We start from the raw sequence: 19,737 nt of genomic DNA on the forward strand, positions 1-19,737 counted from the left end.
TTGTCGACGCACAGCTCCCTCTCTAATGGGTCCGTCGCTGCTGACATCACGTTCTGAACGATGGCCACCGCATCTTTTGTGATCACGAACAAACGCTGCGTCATCGTATACGCACACGTTAGGCAGCGGAGGCCATCGTTCTTTTTTTTAACACTTTAGGCATTTTTTTTAGACGTTATAGACGCTCATTTCAATGTTTTTGCCACTTTTCTCGATGTTTTTGCCACTTTTTCTGATGTTTTTGTCATTTTTTCCAATGTTTTGGCGAATCTTTAGACAATCTTGTCTGGCTATTGATGCGATTGTCATTTTCGAGTCCGGTCCTTAGTGAAATTGAGCTTTAACGTGTGTGTTAGCATGCGTATATGAGCACAAGCCTGCGCTCATATGTGGAAACTTTACATTTGGCACATTTATCCGTTACTTTTAGGTGTGTTTACCTGTGCATACATGTGTGTGTTCATATTATTACGTGGGTGTGTGTGTGTTCTTAGTATTGAATGTCGGCGTCGTAACACCCGTTCAGACCGTTGTCGACGCACAGCTCCCTCTCTAATTGGTCCGTCGCTGCTGACATCACGTTCTGAACAATGGCCACTGCTGCATCTCGAAGATCCCTCTTCCTCATCTCCTCCTCCTCCTCCTCCCTCTCTGCACCATCGTCACAACCTCCGTTTTGTGGAGCCTCTCCCTCCCCTTCCTCCCCTCCCTCCCCTCCTTCCCCTCCCTCCCCCCCTTCCCCTTCCTCCTCCCAGCTAACGGCTAATGCTAGCTCAGGTTCTGGGCCGCTGCTTTTGGTTTGTTTACGGCTATGGTTTGTTAGTGCTGGTGCGTGTCGCTGTTGTCTGTTATCTCCTTCTTTGCTGCCGCTGCTGCTGCTGCTGTTTTGTGGCTCGTCAGAGTCCCGTTCGGCGTGCTCTAACTCACCGCTGTTCACAGCCGCCGTGGTGTTGATGATCTTGGCGTTGGCCTCCTCTTTGGCCCCCCCTGCCTCCTTGCTCTTCTTCACGGGGCTGCCGCCCGTCATCGTCTTCCCAGCATCCACGTCCCCGTCGTCCTGGTGATTGTGCGTGGCATTCTCCTCCCCCGTGCCGTTGGAGCAGCCGTTCTCCCCGTTGGTAACCGGAGCTTCGGCCGCCGGCGTCTTCTCTGCCGCGTCCTTAGCCGCTTCCCCTCCGGTCTCCGGCGCCGCTGGCGTCTTCTCGGCCTCCGCCGCGTCTTTGTCATCGGCGTTCTCGGTCGCCGCGGCAGCTTCGCCGTCGGCCGCTCCTTCCTCCGCTGCTTCTCCTCCCTCCACAGCGGCCCCCTCCTCCTCCTCTTCTTCCTCCTTGGCGCCCTCACCCATGTCCACGCTGGTGGACTTGCCCTTTCGCAGGATGAAGTTCTTCAGAGAAACGGCGCGGCCAAAATGGGAGCGTTTGGCCTTGGCTGCCTTGGCGTCTTTGCCCTCCTCCGCTGCTCCATCCTCACCTGCACGGGAGAAGACAGTTTACAGTTTTTTCCAATTGCTAACACACTAAAATGACATGCATAGCACAATTATTTAAACTGACACACAGAGAGCAAAACCTCTTCTCAAGTCTCCAAAAGTCTAAACACATTTTCTGCTTTACATACATTTTCCAATTCAAAATGTCCCTTTTTAAATGCACTGAACACGGTTCTCTGCATAAGACACAACAATCTGACATAAAGTCACATGTTGGCCATTTCAAAACACTGCCACTCAAAATGACACTACATGAGCTGATTGGCAAATATATATGTGCCACCTGGCCAATCACCTCAATGGTTAATTGTTACCACTTTAATCAGGAAGTAAGAATCTGGTAATATGAATGAAGTGTGTGCCATGTGGTGCAAAAGTTTGATTTTGATAATGCTATATGTAGTTTTGGTTGCATTGCTTCATTTTTCAGGATATATATGAGGTATTTTGCAGTTTGGGTGTGTGGTTTTGTGAATTGTGTTATGTATTTTGATAAAAACCAGCCTAGTTTGCAAAATTGTGTTTTAGCAATTGAAAAAAAACTGTAAAGGTTAAAGCTTCTATGTGATTGAGATTCTCATAGACTACCTCTGAAACATCGGCCATTTAAGAGAAACAGCACTTCCTTCTGCAGAATGATTGATCACAAATGACTAAAATAAATGTATACATCATTAATACGTGAATAGGATTTTGACAAGCATAATGTCTAAGATATATAAAAAGCTATATTTAAAGCTGCCATAATTATTTTTTTGGCCACTAGTGGAGAGAAGTAGCCTAGAAATCTAGACGCACCCTGGTGGCAGCAAATGTAATTTGCAGCCAGGGTCAGTCTAGCAACTCTCCGTTGGCTTGCGAGCTGGAATAACCAAACTCTAGTCAGGCCAATCACATCGTGTATAGAGTCGGTGGGCGGGGCTTAACATAATGACGGCAGAGTTGCGGCGGTTCCGCGTGAATTCCCTGCTACTTGAAAACAAAGAAGATGGCTGCTGCTGCTGCTGGCGAACAGCAGCCTTTCGAATCGTCTTCTGGAAGACTTGGAGTTCAGCTTTCCTTTGAAAAAAGAACAGTGAAAGGCACTGAAGTCATTCTTAAAAAAGGAAGATGTGTTCGCAGTTTTGCCGACCGGATACGGCAAAAGTTTAATCTATCAACTAATGTTTCTCTGCCTGGTTGTGGCGCTATCCTATTGCGTGCAGAGGGAATTTGAAAGACAACTGTTTATCCCGCCCCTCAGATTGAGCCCTGCCAATGGTGAGTTCCCAGACCCAACATCTGGATGTGGGTCTGGCTTGTCAGGCTAGGAGAGAAGGTCACCACAATATCATTGAAGATTCAAGAGCTGTCTATAGACCGAATTACCATAATGTTGCGCTAACACACAAAAAAAACACGTCCGGGTTGACAAAGGCCTGTTGATTTGAATTGTGGAGAAATGTGAAATCAGCAAACTAACTGTAACGTTTAAAGATATATAGTTCAACCTATCTGACCCTTATTTTCTGTACTGTGTTGCTTTGCTAGCTTCGTTGATAAACCAAATCTAGCATTAGGAACAGCAACATGTCACCGCCGGTTCTTTAGTTCTTTAGTCCGTGGCCCAACAGGTAAACTAGCTCTCCAAGCTAACATTAGATAAAGTGTTGACATACGAAAGCATCAAACATGCATTTTAGATGAGGGAGATAAGAGTATATCTAGTTGTTCCTCGTCTTCGTTTGCTCAGCACCGTTAAATTGTATGTACGGGACGCAGCAGGTTTCTACCTGCAAGTTATTGTGAACAAACATTGTGATTGGGTCTATTTCCACATTTAGGAGACACAGAGCAAAATCATCCCATTGGAGTTGTTTGTAAGTCCAATTTTAACTCTACGTTTAGCTCAGTTTGGGTCTCCATGTATCAACTCTTGAGAAAAACTTCTGTCTCTTTAGCTGCTAGAGGCTGAACTTTCCTCATCAGCCAAATTAGATTTAAAGAAAAGTCATAAAAATCCAGGTGGAAATCAGATTTGAAGAAATACCATTTGTGATGCAACAACTCTGTATTTTTATCGACTTTGATGCATCTCATGTGTGATATTCTCATCAAAAAGAGGAATCTAGGTTCAAATGGATTGAGTTCAAACCAATTTCCTCCAAAACGTGGAGGAGTCCAGGATTCTGTATTTTCTTTATGCAGCCAGAGAGCAGAAAGTCGGCTAAATTTAGTCTTTTACTGTTGACTGAATCCACAGTGTGACTTGAATTTCACATCAGATGTTGAATATTTTATTTGGGGAGAATGTTCAATTACAAGACCTCCCTCAGAGTTAGCAGGCCACTACCTCCTGCCTGTGCTCCCTGGACGGGGACATACACAAAGTGAGTGTGAACACACTGTCAGCGTCTGAGTCTCTGTGTTTTTAATGGTGTCCATGTTGAACTGTGATTCTAAACGAGACTACATGTGTAAAGGTTTTGTTCTACAGCTTCTTTTAAAAGGATTGTTAGCATGAAAGGGACTCTGTAGGGATTGATATATAGATACCTACGCAGAGCCTACGCTGTAGCCGATGTAAGTGGCCTACATCATTGTGAGGATTTACACTTGTGCGCTGGTGTGTCTGCGTCGTTCTAGCGTATCGCTTCAACCCTCCTGTTGTCCTTGGGTCAAATTTGACCCATTTTCAAAAAGTTTCTTTATCAGAAATGTGGGTTTCTTTCAACCAAATAGTCAAAAGAAATAACGTGGATGGTTCCGTACAACGCTCTTCACAAGTAAATGGAATTATCAGCTCACTACTTTCATTGAATTTGGGTGTTTTAGTCAATTTTATAACATTTGAAAGGAAAGTGATAAAAGAACGTCAGAAAAAGCTTTGAAAAAAATCAACCAAAACATCAGAAAAAGTGACCAAAAACTTTGAAAAAAGTGACCTTTTCCAAAAACATTGAGAAAAGCGACAAAAGTGTCAAAAAAGACGACCAAAACATTGAAAAAAAGTTAAAATGTTTACATATAAAAGCAAAGTTGCACTGTCGACGGGAAGGCAACACAAGGATTGTGTATTGTGTGTGTGTGTGTGTGTGTGTACTTGTGTGGTAGAGCGAGTGAGAGAATGATGTGGGTTAGCTTTGGAGGGGGTACCCAACTCCAGGTGTGGGGATGGAGAAACAAAGAGTCTCCCTTGTGCTTTCTGATGATGGTCAGAAATCTGTAGCAGGAAAAGTTAACCTTCTCCTTGATTTCATGTTGCTCATGGACAAGAACCCCGGCAATGAGTCAGAGGAAATGTAGTCCAGTCCTTCCAGAAAAATACAGTTTTTTTGTGATTGTTGCTGGCAAAAATCTTTGATTATGCGGCACGTTTTCTTAAAATATACAATGGAATATGTGGGATATTTATGTAATTTCATGCGATAAAATTGCGCAAACTTTCAAAAATTGCGGTTTGATGTAAAAGAGAAAAAAAAGTGATTCCCCCAACACCCTGCTTTTTGATGATGTTCACATCGCGTATTTACGTCACTTCATAATGTTTCCATGGCAACAGGGGAAAATGACTGCTCTTGTGTGAAGTAAACGCAAAATTTTTCTACTTTCTGCTAAGATATATGTGACTTTTTTGCAACAAAAATGCGGGGATTATGAAATCATGCAAGTCCCTCATATTTTGCGCAGAAATCAGAAATTTAAGTGCCAAAAGTGCATATTTGAAAAAAAAGGCCCCCGCATAAATATGCGGACTTTGGCTGTTTATGAGAATTATGAGATTGTATAATTGCGTTTTTCTGGAGAGACTGGTAGTCTGCGTTGGCAACGTTTCATTTCCGGGATTGTTCAGATGCCACCGTAAATTCCAATGGATGTCCCTAACTTGGGCCAGATGTCCGTCCCCTTCCTCTTTCGTTGTGTTGGCGTTCTAAACTCCGGTGGATTCATGAGGACTATGGTTGACTGGTTTCGGTTTTCTGTTGCACGACTAAAACTACTTTTGAACGTAAACATGTTCCACCAAAACAAAGAAATGTCAGTAAACCAGAGCAGGTTTTTCTCCCATCCCCGAATGCTGTGTGGACTAGCTCAGACCTTCCTTTGCAGCGCTATGGAGGAAGGTCTGACAATGCGAAACTAGAAGAAATGTGACGCTGCCAAGCCACGGCCAAGCGGACCAATCACAGTTGTCGAGGACCAATCACAGTTGTCGCGGACCAATCACAGTTGTCGCCGCAAAGAGAAGTTACATTTCTGGGGACGTGCACGTCAGGCTACGGCAAAGGGTCCGTACCTAAGCATACCTACGGTGTAGATTCAACACAGAACCATAAATCAACTTAAGGGTTAAAAAGATAAATTTGGGGCAGCTCATGAGATGATTAATGGTGTAGCAAAGAAGAAAAAACTAAAACGTTCTGCTACACTTTTAGGCTTCAAATACTTGTGTTTAAATTAAACTACCTGAAACGTGACAAGTGGCCCCAACCAGATGCTGCTTTTTTTGTAAGTTGTTACAATATTTGTGTGTCGTCTCACCCGAGGCGCCGGCTGCAGTTGCATCGTCTTTTTCCGCCATTTTGCTAAACGATTAGTTGTTAAAGTAATTTCTTATGCAAACAAATGGCAGAAAATGCTCTTTTCAGCCTCTCAAATATGGATCACATTAAACTGAATATTTTTGGATTTTTGACTATCAAAACAAGACATTTAAAGACATCACCTTAGTCTTTAAGAAACTGTGATGGACATTCTTTACTATTTTTTACATTTTATAGACTAAACAATTAATCGGCCGATTCATTGATAATGAAAACAATCGCTAGTAGCAGCCCTAAATGTGACAAGCGGCCCCAACCAACCAGATGCTGTTATTTTTCCGGAAGTTGTCACCATATTTCGTGTGTCGTCTCACCTGAGGCGGCAGCTGTGGTTGCATCCTCCTCCCCGCAGGGGGCGCACTCTGTGTTGGCGCGTTTGGACTTGGGTATGACACGCTTCTTGAAGGAGGTCCAGATCTCATTGGCGTGTTGCGTCACCGTCCCACCACCCGCTGCTGCTGCTGCTGTCTTCTCCTCCTCCCCTCCCTCAGCCTTTTCCTTTTCCTCCCCTCCTCCCTCCGCCTTGGCTTCCTCTGTTGCTGCTCCTCCCTCCTCCTTGGCCTCCTCTCCTTCCTCCTCGGCTGCTTCTCCCGCCGCGGCCGCCACTGCCGCCGCCACTTCCTCCTCCGGCTTTGCGTTGTCGGCAGAGTCTTTGTCCGAGCCCTTGGCCTTCCCGCTGATGCCGACCATCGACGGGTCCCTCTTCAAACCCTGGAAGGTCCAGGAACGCTTCAGCTTCCACCTCTTCTGCCCGGACTCCTTGGAGTCCAGTGTGGATGAGTCTCCTCCTCCCTCTCCGTCATCCTCCTTTACTTCCTCTCCTCCGCTCTTCTTGTGCCCCTTCTGAGCCATGAGCTTCTTGAAGGAGTGCCAGCGCCTCATGTGCTTGGTGGTGGCTGCCGAGGACGACGACGAGGCTTTCTGTTCTCCCTCTTCGCCTTCATCTGCTCCCCCCGCTGCCGAGGCCCCTCCTCCGTCTGCCGTGGTAGAGTCCGCCGCGGCAGAGTCCGCCGCTGCGTTGAGTGCCTCAGGATCCAGCCGGTCCAGGGACTTGGATCGAACCTTCACGTCCTTCTTCTCGGCGCTGCGATGGGAGAAGATCCTCGCCACCGGCTTCCTGATCAGATCTCGAACCGTGGATTTGGCCTCTGCCGGTTTGCCCTTCTCCGCCTTCTTCTCCTCTTCCTTCTCTCCATTTTCTGGCGCTTTCTCTATCGCAGCTTCTCCGTCGGCGGCGGCAGCGCCGCCGCCCTCCGCTCCTGCCTCAGACGCCGCCGCGGCCTCCTCGCCTCCTTTCTCTCCGTCCTTCTCCCCTCCCTCGCCGGTGTTCTCCTCTCCTCCAGCGGTGGCGGCGGCAGTGATTGGCTCTTTCTTCTTCCTCCCTCCCATCACCTTCCCCAGGCCGCTCTTGTTGAGGAAAGAGTCCAGGAACGAAGTCTTGGGCTCCGCAGAGGAGGAGGTATTTTCCGAGTTCTGAGTCGTTGCGGCCGCCTCGTCGCTCGCTGGCGCTGCCGCATCTCCGTCTTCGGCTCCCGCCACTGCTGCTGTGTCGTTATTCACGGTCTCTTTGTTGTCTGCGACCTCGCTGTTGACAGCGGTGCCGTCTTTATCGACAACCTCGTTGTTGACAGCGGTACCGTCTTTATCCACAACCTCGCTGTTGATAGTCTCTGAGTTTGTGTTGGCGTTATTGGCCGGTTGCTCGAGCTCCGCCGGCTTGCTCTCGGGGGTTTTCCCGTCTTCCTGGACCACCGGCGCCGCGTTGGCCTCTGTCGCTGCCATTTCGGAAAAGGGAAAACAACCAACAACAAAATAAAAAACGTGTTCCTTCCTTCTTTCCTTCCTTCCTTCCTTCCCTGGCCTTCTGCCCTCCTCTCTCTCTCTCTCGTTCTGGTGTTTCGTTCCTCCTGCTGGGGTGGTGCTCTCAGGTCATGGAGAGCAGGGTGGAGAACAGTGGCGAGGAGGAAAGATACTCAGCATCCTACTAGTCCTCCAAACTCCTGCAGAGACAAAAAAAAACAAAGGGAAAGAGAGCGATTAGAGGATGTAGCGGGGGTGAGGGAAAGAAGGGATGGGAAGAGGGGGCAGAGAAGAGGAAGAGGCGCAGATGGTTAATAGTCTGATTCAACACCATAGACACTCAATTAGTCTGGTCTAGACTGTGCCTTGAATGAGGAATGAAGTGTAACAAAATGGAGAATCTCAGCGGGAAATGCCATGCAATTATGATGTCTCCTAATCAGTCACGCTTCTAAACTTCCTACGAGATTTGATGCAGGACATGGAACGGCTGAAGAGGTTTATGGAGATAAAGTGACACTTTGCATCTGACAGTGAAATAATAAAGCCTGCATGTGTTTCAAAACCACAGATGAGCTGCTCTGAGTTGGTAATCGTCCAGATATTTAACATTGTTTTCTGTTTGACAGTTTCATCTCAGACACGTAGCAACATTCAACATTATGCATGTTGAATGTTTAATTCAATTTTATTGATAGTATCAAATCATAACAAGAGTTATCTCGAGACACTTTACTTTTTGTGGTCTAGACCACATTCTATAATTCACAAAGACACAACAATTCCAGTAATTCCCCCCAAGAGCAAGCAGTTAGTGTGACAGTGGTGAGGAAAAACTCCCTAAACCTCGGACAGACCCAGGCTCTCTGTAGGCGGTGTCTGACGGTGCCGGTTTGGGGTGTGATGAACAGTGGCAATAATAGTCATAATAAAGATAACGGAACTATGACTAGACTACTGGCGTAGCAGGGCACTGCAGGGAGTTACAGGGTGTAGCAGGGCACTACAGGACATAGCAGGACATAGCAGGGTGTAGCAGGGCATAGCAGGACGTAGCAGGGCGTAATAATGTTGTATCCAAATGCTGGAAATACCAGACTTGCTCTATAAAATTAAGTTGAGAAAAACTAATTAAAAACAGAAACAAATGAGATATCTTGACTTCCCTGGTATCAGTTGAGCTCTAAAGGGGTTTTCACACCTGCCTTATTTAGTTCGGTTGAATCTCACTAGAGTTGGTTTTCCTCCTTGGTGGGGTTGGTTTGAACAGGTGTGAATGCAGCAATCGCTCTCGGATTTGCATCAAAAGCGGACGAAACAAAGCGTACCGAGACCTCCTTGAAGTGGGGGTCTCGCTCTCGGTACACTTTCAAATAAACTCAGAGCAGCAAATGGTAGCAGCGTGCAATGATTCTCTCACAGAAATAGAGAATCATTGCATCGCCGTCACTCGCATTCAGGTAGTCAAACCAGCCTCTGCTTAAGTTAGACACAGACTCCAGCAGAGCAGAGCGAAGCCACGGTAAACAGAGCAAACGTAGAAACAATAGCTGTGTTGGAAACCATTCCCTTTCAAGGAAATAGTGTGTTCGCTATTTTGTAGCGGTGTTCGAATTCTCTGCAGTTAATTTCATTCACAATACCCACAATGCACTGCTAATTTGAGTGTAAATACGATGTAGCCTACATTTTACTCCCGTATACCACAATGCAACTATTCTTGGTGATGAAGGAACATGTCACCCAGTGAAATAGTGTGACTCATTGATGGAAGAAGATATGTCAGGTTTCAGCCTGTTCTCATGAAGCATTCGTATATATAGCTACGGAAAGTAGAGCACTGTAATTGGTATGTATTCCACGTATTTATTACTGTCAGCAGCCCATTGACTGCTGCGGTATAAGAGAGTGAACATCCTTGTAGGTAGGGAGGAGGTTGTGTGGTGTTAGGCTCCTAAAACACAGGGCTTTCAAGCCGGGGAGCACAGTTCATGTCCCGGAAGAAGTTAAGGAGAAAACACAAGACTTTCACCCAGGAAACAGGTGTTCATGTTCTGGAAGAAGGTAAGGAGAAAACACAAGACTTTCACTCAGAAAACAGGTGTTCATGTGCTTGAAGAATTTAAGGAGAAAACACAAGACTTTCACCCAGGAAATGTTCATGTCCTGAAGAAGTTAAGGAGAAAACACAAGACTTTCACCCAGGAAACAGGTGTTCATGTCCTGAAGAAGTTAAGGAGAAAACACAAGACTTTCACCCGGGACAAATGTGTTCATGTTCTAAAGAAGTTAAGGAGAAGACACAAGACTTTCGCCCAGGAAACAGGAGTTCATGTCCTGGGAGAAGGTAAGGCGAAAACACAAGACTTTCACCCAGGAAACAGGTGTTAATGTCCTGGAAGAAGTTAAGGAGAAAACACGTGACTTTCACCCAGTAAACAGGTGTTCATGTTCCAGAAGAAGTTAAGAAGAAAACACAAGACTTTCACTCAGAAAACAGGTGTTCATATGCTGGAAGAAGTTAAGGAGAAAACACAAGACTTTCACCCAGGAAACAGGAGTTCATGTCCTGAAGAAGTTAAGGAGAAAACACAAGACTTTCACCCAGGAAACAAGTGTTCATTTCCTGGAAGGAGTTAAGGCGAAAACACAAGACCTTCACCCAGAAAACAGGTGTTCATGTGCTGGAAGAAGTTAAGGAGAAAACACAAAACTTCCACCCAGGAAACACGTGTTCCTGTCCTGAAGAAGTTAAGGAGAAAACACAAGACTTTCACCCAGGAAACATGTTCATGTCCTAAAGAAGTTAAGGAGAAGACACAAGACTTTCACCCAGGAAACAGGAGTTCATGTCCTGGGAGAAGTTAAGGCGAAAACACAAGACTTTCACCCAGGAAACAGGTGTTAATGTCCTGGAAGAAGTTGAGGAGAAAACACAAGACTTTCACCCAGGAAACAGGTGTTCATGTCCCAGAAGAAGTTAAGGTGAAAACACAAGACTTTCACTCAGAAAACAGGTGTTCATGTGCTGGAAGAAGTTAAGGAGAAAACACAAGACTTTCACTCAGAAAACAGGTGTTCATGTGCTGGAAGAAGTTAAGGAGAAAACACAAGACTTTCACCCAGGAAACAAGAGTTCATGTCCTGAAGAAGTTAAGGAGAAAACACAAGACTTTCACCCAGGAAACAGGTGTTCATGTCCTGAAGAAGTTAAGGAGAAAACACAAGACTTTCACCCAGGAAACAGGTGTTAATGTCCTGGAAGAAGTTAAGGAGAAAACACAAGACTTTCACCCAGGAAACAGGTGTTCATGTCCTGAAGAAGTTAAGGAGAAAACACAAGACTTTCACCCAGGAAACATGTGTTCATGTACTGTAAGTACTACTTAATGGGACCGGTGTTTTAACCCAAACCACAATCTTTTTATCTAATTTCTAACTTAACTACTTGTTTTGCTGCCTAAACTTGACTGTCGTTGCTGCGTGACGGCGATGGTTAGGGGTTAGGGTTAGACAACCAAACTAGGCTTTGTTAAGGAGTTTTTTAAGTGGCTTTCCACACATATGGTCCCCTTGTGCCCGTGCCCGCTCACAGCTCCCATCATAGACGCTACGCTTTAACACAAACCTAACCCCTAACCTAACCCCAGCATGATGGTCATTTTGTCGGCTAAACTCAACTGCAACGGCTGTTGAAACGACCGTCACCTTACGGTGACGATACATGGCTCAGTCACCTTTTCTCAGCTAAATTTAACTTGAAATGGCCGCTTACGTTAATTGTCATGTGACTGGTCGGCTAAAGTACTTTAGGTGACCTGTCGCCATAATTTCATAACATATCATTCAAACCAATTCATGGGAATGCCTTGCAGGCACCGATACTTGTTAGAAGGATTGATTCATGTGGCTGTTCTTATGTTGACAATAAGAAAACTACACCAGACTTCACCTCTAAAAACTTGCTGCTTGGTTGTAACACGTTTGGAGAATTTAATGAATGAAGGATCAGATCAATGAATCTGTGAGTCACACGCTGATGTGGAGCAGCAGCCTGTTCAGCTGTGAGAAGCTGTGAAGAGTCCAGACGTTTTCTAGTGAGCAGAGTCACACACTCCTCTCAGAGGAGAAGGTGAACGAGTGAGTCAGACTGAAGCAGGGAGGCAGAGAGACGACGCAGACAGAGAGGCACTCAGGTGGAGCAACAATCACACAGGGGAGATGGAGGTGCAAGCAAGGGAGGAAAACAGACAGATAAAGAGAGAGAGAGAGTAAGAGAGAGAGGGGTGTAAACACATACATCACATGCTCCAGATAATCTCACTATGTTGTTGCCACAACTGACTGACTGACTGACCAACTGGATGACTTCACTGGTTTTCTGGGAGATGGGACGGCTGACTGATTTACTGTCTGTCTTGACGGCTGATAAGTTAGCTGTTAGCTGACTGTTCTGGGACGGACCCGGTTTGTGTCGTTGACCTGAGACTAACAAACCACTTCTGGGGTAAAGAAGTCATTCATCCAGATAGTTTTACAGCGAATTAAGACCAAAAACTGCTCTGTCTTTAAAGGTTGGTGTGGATGTGTTGTTTCAGGTACCAGTGAGACAATGACATATGGAAAGTGGATATCTTCTCCTTTTCTGCAGATAAACATGCAATCACTGGAGTTCTTCGGGAGACATTTAGGGCAGTGGTGGCCTAAAGGTTAAAGCTAAAAAGCGAGCTTGTGACCGGGAGGTCGTCGGTTCAATCCCCAGACCGACAGGATAAAATCTGGGTGGCCACCACTGAGACGCCCTTGAACAAGGCCCTTAACCTCCAACCTGCTCCAGTGTAAGTAAGTAAGTAAGTAAGTAAGTAAGTAAGTAAGTAAGTAAGTAAGTAAGTAAGTAGTAAGTAAGTAAGTAAGTAAGTAAGTAAGTAAGTAAAGTAAGTAAGTAAGTAAGTAAGTAAGTAAGTAAGTAAGTAAAATTTATTTATAAAGCGCTTTTCACAGATAAAATCACAAAGTGCTGTACAATAGAAGAGGTAAAACAAACAATGTAGAATGTGTATACATATGTGAAATTAAAGTGACACTAGTGAAAACCCATCAGCCAAAAGCTTTCCTAAATAAACATGTTTTCAGATCCTTTTTAAAAGAGACAACAGAGTCTGCCAGACGCATGGACAGGGGCAGGGCGTTCCATAGTCTGGGAGCAACAAACTCAAAAGACAGGTCCCCTCGGGTCTTATAACGAGTCTTAGGGACTACAAGCAGGTTCTGGCCAGCGGACCGAAGAGTCCGGCCAGAGGAATACGGCTTCAAAAGGTCCAGGATGTACTGTGGGGCCTGACCGTTTAAGGCTCTGAAAGTCAGCACTAAAATCTTAAAATCAATCCTGAATTTTACCGGGAGCCAGTGGAGCTGCTCAGTGGCCAGCAAATAAGACTGTGGTTGTACTGGGCAGCTTCTAGGTATGAATGTGGAACTGTGTGAATGAGCAAATGAGAATTTGTTCTCAATCAACTGACCTGGATGAATAAAGGTTAAATAAAATAAAAATATGAATGCAAGGGGGCAAGTAATAGATTCATGAGTTCGAAGGTGATCGATGATCATTCGATCCCACATCTCTACAACAACTGAAACAGTAGAAATGCACTAATGCAGCTCCACGTTGAGCTAGGTTCAACTCTTTTAACAGACAACTGAGTAGCCTAAAAGATAAAAGAAATGCTACTGATATTTCAGAGCCGTGGTCGGGGCGTAGATTCTAACATGCAACAACCTCAGTCAGAAAAAGGATCAATGAGACGGGCAGACTGGACTAAAATATTCTTCCTCTGCACTAATTCAGCTACGAGGGGATGGAAAGGGGGGATGGCAGGTGAACAAGGGGCAACAATGGTAGGGCTTCCTTCTTCAACTTATCTACCAAGTGCGGTCATGTCCAAACAGACAGTTTGAGTGAAAAAAACGATGGATGAATGACTTTATTTGTTCTCTGTGTGATTGGTCCACTTGTTGACTTGAGGCAGCGCCAGACTTGCCTCTATACGTGGACACCAGGACGCCAACTTGTTACTGAATAAAGGCATATTTATTTTGTATTGTTTTTTGTTTTTTTATGGCAAGCAAGCCGTTTGGAGCATGCGATTACTCTCTCCAGCTGTTTGGACATGTCTTACACGTTTGTTGTCAGGTTTAAATAAATGCACCTTGTGTTGCACAAATCCCTGCAATCTTTAAAATAGGTGGATCAGTCCTGCAAGTAAACATGACCTGACAAGCTCTCCAATATCCTGTTGCATAAGCGGCCTCTGGCGGCCTCCTTTTCCCGCCTTATTGCTGCACTGCCTCTTGTTTACTACCCTGAGCCATTAGCCTGTTAGCTCTGGCATACACAACTCATTTACTCTGCCCGTTAGTAGCCTGAAGTTAGAAATGGACACCTCCACCTCTGCACACAGACACAGCTACACACGCTTACCAACAGGCAGTATTAGATTCAACGTGTTTTTCAGCAGTTGCAAGATATTTAGTATTTCTTTCGGAGATGCCGATACAACGGCAACTCCAAGACTCCTTTTTTTTTTTGCTGGAACTGAATGATTTATCCATCAGAGTTCCCTGGACTTCATCAGCGAGTAAATTATCCCACATCCATTACAAACGAGAGCTCAACGGCGGGCATTTCAGCTCTTCAATCTATGTTTGCACTGACAACAGACGAACAGCTTTCGTGTGTTCGTTTGCTCAAACTCTTTGGAAAGTCACTTGGCAGCTGGAGTTGGACTGAATTTCTGAAGCTCTTGATCTAATATTCTACTTATCAATAATTCAGCCTGTGATGGCTGGTTTGGTCAAAATACTTCACATGCAACAGTCGTATCTCTGCTTGGTTTTATTAACGCTGTCTTTACTCGCTTCTTTCACCTTCTGAATTCCTTTCCGTCCTATTCAAAAAAATAATAATTTTCTTTCGTATTAATATTGAAACTAACCTTGAACACTGAGTTATGTTTTTGAGACAATACGTTTCAGAGCTGGTTGGAAATAGTGTGATTTAAAGTTAGCTCTTTGGCACTTGAACTCATTCACAGGGTCTCTTTAAATACAAAGAATATAAATTACACTCTAATGGCTTTGTGTTCTGTATTTTACACAAGCTACAAGGCCGCATGTGGCTTTGAAGAACAAGCCAAACTGAGGGAAGTGTTTTTACAGAGCAAACTGAGCCAGAGGTTGAATCCAAATATCCACTTTCTGGGCTTGCAGACTTACAGCGAAAACACATCGGCAAGTAAGTGTCACGTATAGCCCGTGAAGCGTAGATTGGTCCTGATCTCGTGCCTGGCCATTCACACCGGACTCATATTTCTCCGCACTGGTCACAAAGCGATCCTTCTCCTCTCGTAAATCACAATCTTTATTGGCAACGAACCATTTAAGGCATTGCTTTGTCCAACCGAATGACATGTCCCGCATGTCACTTTACCTAAACCCAACCATCCCCATTCTTCTTTACCTAAACCCAACTGTCCCTTTCTTCTTTGTCTAAACCCAACTGTCCCGTTCTTCTTTACCTAAACCCAACTGTCCCGTTCTTCTTTCCCTAAACCCAACTGTCCTGTTCTTCTTTACCTAAACCCAACTGTCCCGTTCTTCTTTACCTAAACCCAACTGTCCCTTTCTTCTTTACCTAAACCCAACTGTCCCGTTATTCTTTCCCTAAACCCAACTGTCTCGTTCTTCTTTGTCTAAACCCAACTGTCCCGTTCTTCTTTGTCTAAACCCAACTGTCCCGTTCTTCTTTGTCTAAACCCAACTGTCCCGTTCTTCTTTCCCTAAACCCAACTGTCCCTTTCTTCTTTACCTAAACCCAACTGTCCCGTTCTTCTTTCCCTAAACCCAACTGTCCTGTTCTTCTTTACCTAAACCCAACTGTCCCGTTCTTCTTTACCTAAACCCAACTGTCCCGTTCTTCTTTACCTAAACCCAACTGTCCCTTTCTTCTTTACCTAAACCCAACTGTCTCGTTCTTCTTTACCTAAACCCAACTGTCCCGTTCTTCTTTGTCTAAACCCAACTGTCCCGTTCTTCTTTGTCTAAACCCAACTGTCCCGTTCTTCTTTACCTAAACCCAACTGTCCCGTTCTTCTTTACCTAAACCCAACTGTCCCGTTCTTCTTTATCTAAACCCAACTGTCCCGTTCTTCTTTATCTAAACCCAACTGTCCCGTTCTTCTTTACCTAAACCCAACTGTCCCGTTCTTCTTTACCTAAACCCAACTGTCCCGTTCTTCTTTACCTAAACCCAACTGTCCCGTTCTTCTTTACCTAAACCCAACTGTCCCGTTCTTCTTTATCTAAACCCAACTGTCTCGTTCTTCTTTGTCTAAACCCAACTGTCCCGTTCTTCTTTATCTAAACCCAACTGTCTCGTTCTTCTTTGTCTAAACCCAACTGTCCCGTTCTTCTTTACCTAAACCCAACTGTCCCGTTCTTCTTTACCTAAACCCAACTGTCCCGTTCGTCTTTACCTAAACCCAACTGTCCCGTTCTTCTTTACCTAAACCCAACTGTCCCATTCTTCTTTCCCTAAACCCAACTGTCCCGTTCTTCTTTCCCTAAACCCAACTGTCCTGTTCTTCTTTACCTAAACCCAACTGTCCCGTTCTTCTTTACCTAAACCCAACTGTCCCGTTCTTCTTTACCTAAACCCAACTGTCCCTTTCTTCTTTACCTAAACCCAACTGTCTCGTTCTTCTTTACCTAAACCCAACTGTCCCGTTCTTCTTTGTCTAAACCCAACTGTCCCGTTCTTCTTTGTCTAAACCCAACTGTCCCGTTCTTCTTTATCTAAACCCAACTGTCTCGTTCTTCTTTACCTAAACCCAACTGTCCCGTTCTTCTTTCCCTAAACCCAACTGTCCCTTTCTTCTTTACCTAAACCCAACTGTCCCGTTCTTCTTTACCTAAACCCAACTGTCCTGTTCTTCTTTACCTAAACCCAACTGTCCCGTTCTTCTTTATCTAAACCCAACTGTCCCGTTCTTCTTTACCTAAACCCAACTGTCCCGTTCTTCTTTACCTAAACCCAACTGTCCCGTTCTTCTTTATCTAAACCCAACTGTCCTGTTCTTCTTTACCTAAACCCAACTGTCCTGTTCTTCTTTACCTAAACCCAACTGTCCCGTTCTTCTTTATCTAAACCCAACTGTCTCGTTCTTCTTTGTCTAAACCCAACTGTCCCGTTCTTCTTTGTCTAAACCCAACTGTCCCGTTCTTCTTTGTCTAAACCCAACTGTCCCGTTCTTCTTTTCCTAAACCCAACTGTCCCGTTCTTCTTTGTCTAAACCCAACTGTCCCGTTCTTCTTTACCTAAACCCAACTGTCCCGTTCTTCTTTATCTAAACCCAACTGTCCCGTTCTTCTTTACCTAAACCCAACTGTCCCGTTCTTCTTTACCTAAACCCAACTGTACCGTTCTTCTTTTCCTAAACCCAACTGTCCCGTTCTTCTTTATCTAAACCCAACTGTCCCGTTCTTCTTTACCTAAACCCAACTGTCCCGTTCTTCTTTTCCTAAACCCAACTGTCCCGTTCTTCTTTGTCTAAACCCAACTGTCCCGTTCTTCTTTACCTAAACCCAACTGTACGTTCTTCTTTATCTAAACCCAACTGTACGTTCTTCTTTACCTAAACCCAACTGTACGTTCTTCTTTACCTAAACCCAACTGTCCCGTTCTTCTTTACCTAAACCCAACTGTCCCGTTCTTCTTTGTCTAAACCCAACTGTCCCGTTCTTCTTTACCTAAACCCAACTGTACGTTCTTCTTTATCTAAACCCAACTGTACGTTCTTCTTTACCTAAACCCAACTGTACGTTCTTCTTTATCTAAACCCAACTGTACGTTCTTCTTTACCTAAACCCAACTGTCCCGTTCTTCTTTACCTAAACTCAACTGTCCCGTTCTTTTACTAAACCAGTCACGTTTGGTCCTGCGTGTCACGTAAACGTACCTTTTATAAACCCACCCACCATCTTTTCCTAAACTAGTCCCGACCCAGCACGTGTAGATCTGATGCTAAAGGTAGACTTTTAGCGTCGATAACAACGCCAAAAGCACCTGACCAAGCATCGTTATTGTTCGCGATGGGAGTGGGAATGTGTTGATACAAAATATGGGTTTCTTTCAACCAAATTGCCCAAAGATAACATGGATGGTGCCATGCACGAAACAGGTTGTAATTATGCATTAACATACGTTCCTCTGATCCTAATTATTAGCTAAATTGGGTGGTGGTGATGGCACAGTGGATATGACACACGCCTTTGGTGTGGGAGATCTAGGTTCAATTCCCACTGCGATACATCAACCAACGTGTCCCTGAGCAAGGCACCTAACCCCTAGTTGCTCCAGAGGCGTGCTACCTCTGACATATGTAGCAACTGTAAGTCGCTTTGGATAAAAGCATCAGCTAAATGACACGTAATGTAAAGAAATTTATAATTTCTGGGGATTTTAACTCAAAATTAGGCCTATTTGGGGCGCCTGGATGGCTCGGATGGTGGAGCGGGCACACACGTGTAGGGGTTTGCTCCTCGACGCAGCGGGCCGGGGGTTCGACTCCGACCTGCGGCCCTTTGCTATACATGTCGTTCCCCCCTCTCTCTCTGTCTCTCTCTCTTTCTCTCCCCTTTCGTGTCTTTTGCTGTCCTATCAGAATAAAAGCTGAAAATACTACAGGTGTTGAAATTAATCAAATAATCGATGCATGGAATTGTGGACGTGGACGATGCATCGATAATCTGCTCATAATCGATTATTTCGGTTTATAATGTAATGTAGGCCTAACAACCTTTCTGTTTACATATTCTGATATGTTTTGCACATTCAGGAAGTGCCATGTGCTCAGTGCTGTATAGCTTTATGTATCCAAGTTATTTAGCATTAGAGCACTGCAGAATGTTTGGTTTTTGAAGCTTGAAAAGCTATGAATTAAATGGCTTTAATAGAAATAATGTATTTGACGCATCGCGATGCATCGAGATATCGAATCGAATTGAATCGCTGACATGATAATCGTAATCGAATCAGGAGATCAGTGAAGTGAGCATTTTCCTCTAGAAAATGCTAAAAAAAAATGTCCAAAAAATAAAAAGAATTTGGCATATTTTAATTAGATGTTTGAATTAGGTTTGCTGACCATGAATTCCAAACCTAAGTGTAAAACTAGCGGTGATGAGTTGGAATGAAGTTGGCTTAGAAGATGTAACACATAGAATTGGAAAATGTATACTTTAGGCCATATGTGTCAAACTCAAGGCCTGCAGGCCAAATCTGGCCCCTTGCAGATTTAGATTCGGCCCATTTATCAAAATGGGTTCACAATAGATTTTGGCCCTCAAAACCATGGGAAAGTGTTTTTTAAAATGCAATTACGTGTCATTCAACGCAGAATACGGCAGATTTGCCGACTCTGAGAATCAGAAATTCCCCCAGAAGAAGCAGAAGAGAGAGTTTTCATATTCAGGCTGTGAAACTGGTTGTTGTTAAAAAAAATCATTTGCTAAATTCTACGATGGCTACTACGACTTTTGTAGCTGTCGGTACACGATCCGTTCTGCGCATGCACAAAATGTTCGCGCACGCGGTGTTGTGCGAGGATTTACGACACTGCACAATCTGCTCCACGCTTCCGGTCGACAGCCAAGCTAACGTTAGTTTAGCTAACAGCTAATTCGGCTAAGCGCTAGCTGAGACAGCATGTAATAACTTAAAAAAGACCCTCAAAATAAAACTTGAAACTAGTAAGGCAAGGCAAGGCAGCTTTATTTGTATAGCACATTTCAGCAACAGGGCAATTCAAA

General features: G+C 44.6%; 1 protein-coding gene across 2 annotated transcripts in view; it reads right to left on the reverse strand.

Annotated features, from left to right (window-relative positions):
* The window catches only part of si:ch211-137a8.4 (apolipoprotein B receptor), a 58,604-nt gene that overhangs the window by 7,466 nt on the left and 31,401 nt on the right, over positions 1 to 19,737 (reverse strand). For both annotated transcript variants that reach the window (XM_028573463.1, XM_028573464.1), the window contains exons 2-3: positions 6,387 to 8,072; positions 928 to 1,470 (exon numbers count right to left, since the gene is read on the reverse strand). In XM_028573463.1, coding sequence (XP_028429264.1) covers positions 928 to 1,470; positions 6,387 to 7,854 — 2,011 coding nt within the window. In that variant the 5' untranslated portion in view covers positions 7,855 to 8,072. The remainder of the gene's footprint in view (positions 1 to 927; positions 1,471 to 6,386; positions 8,073 to 19,737) is intronic.

This window comes from Perca flavescens, chromosome 3, assembly GCF_004354835.1.
Source record: "Perca flavescens isolate YP-PL-M2 chromosome 3, PFLA_1.0, whole genome shotgun sequence".
Taxonomy (NCBI): Eukaryota; Metazoa; Chordata; class Actinopteri; order Perciformes; family Percidae; genus Perca; species Perca flavescens.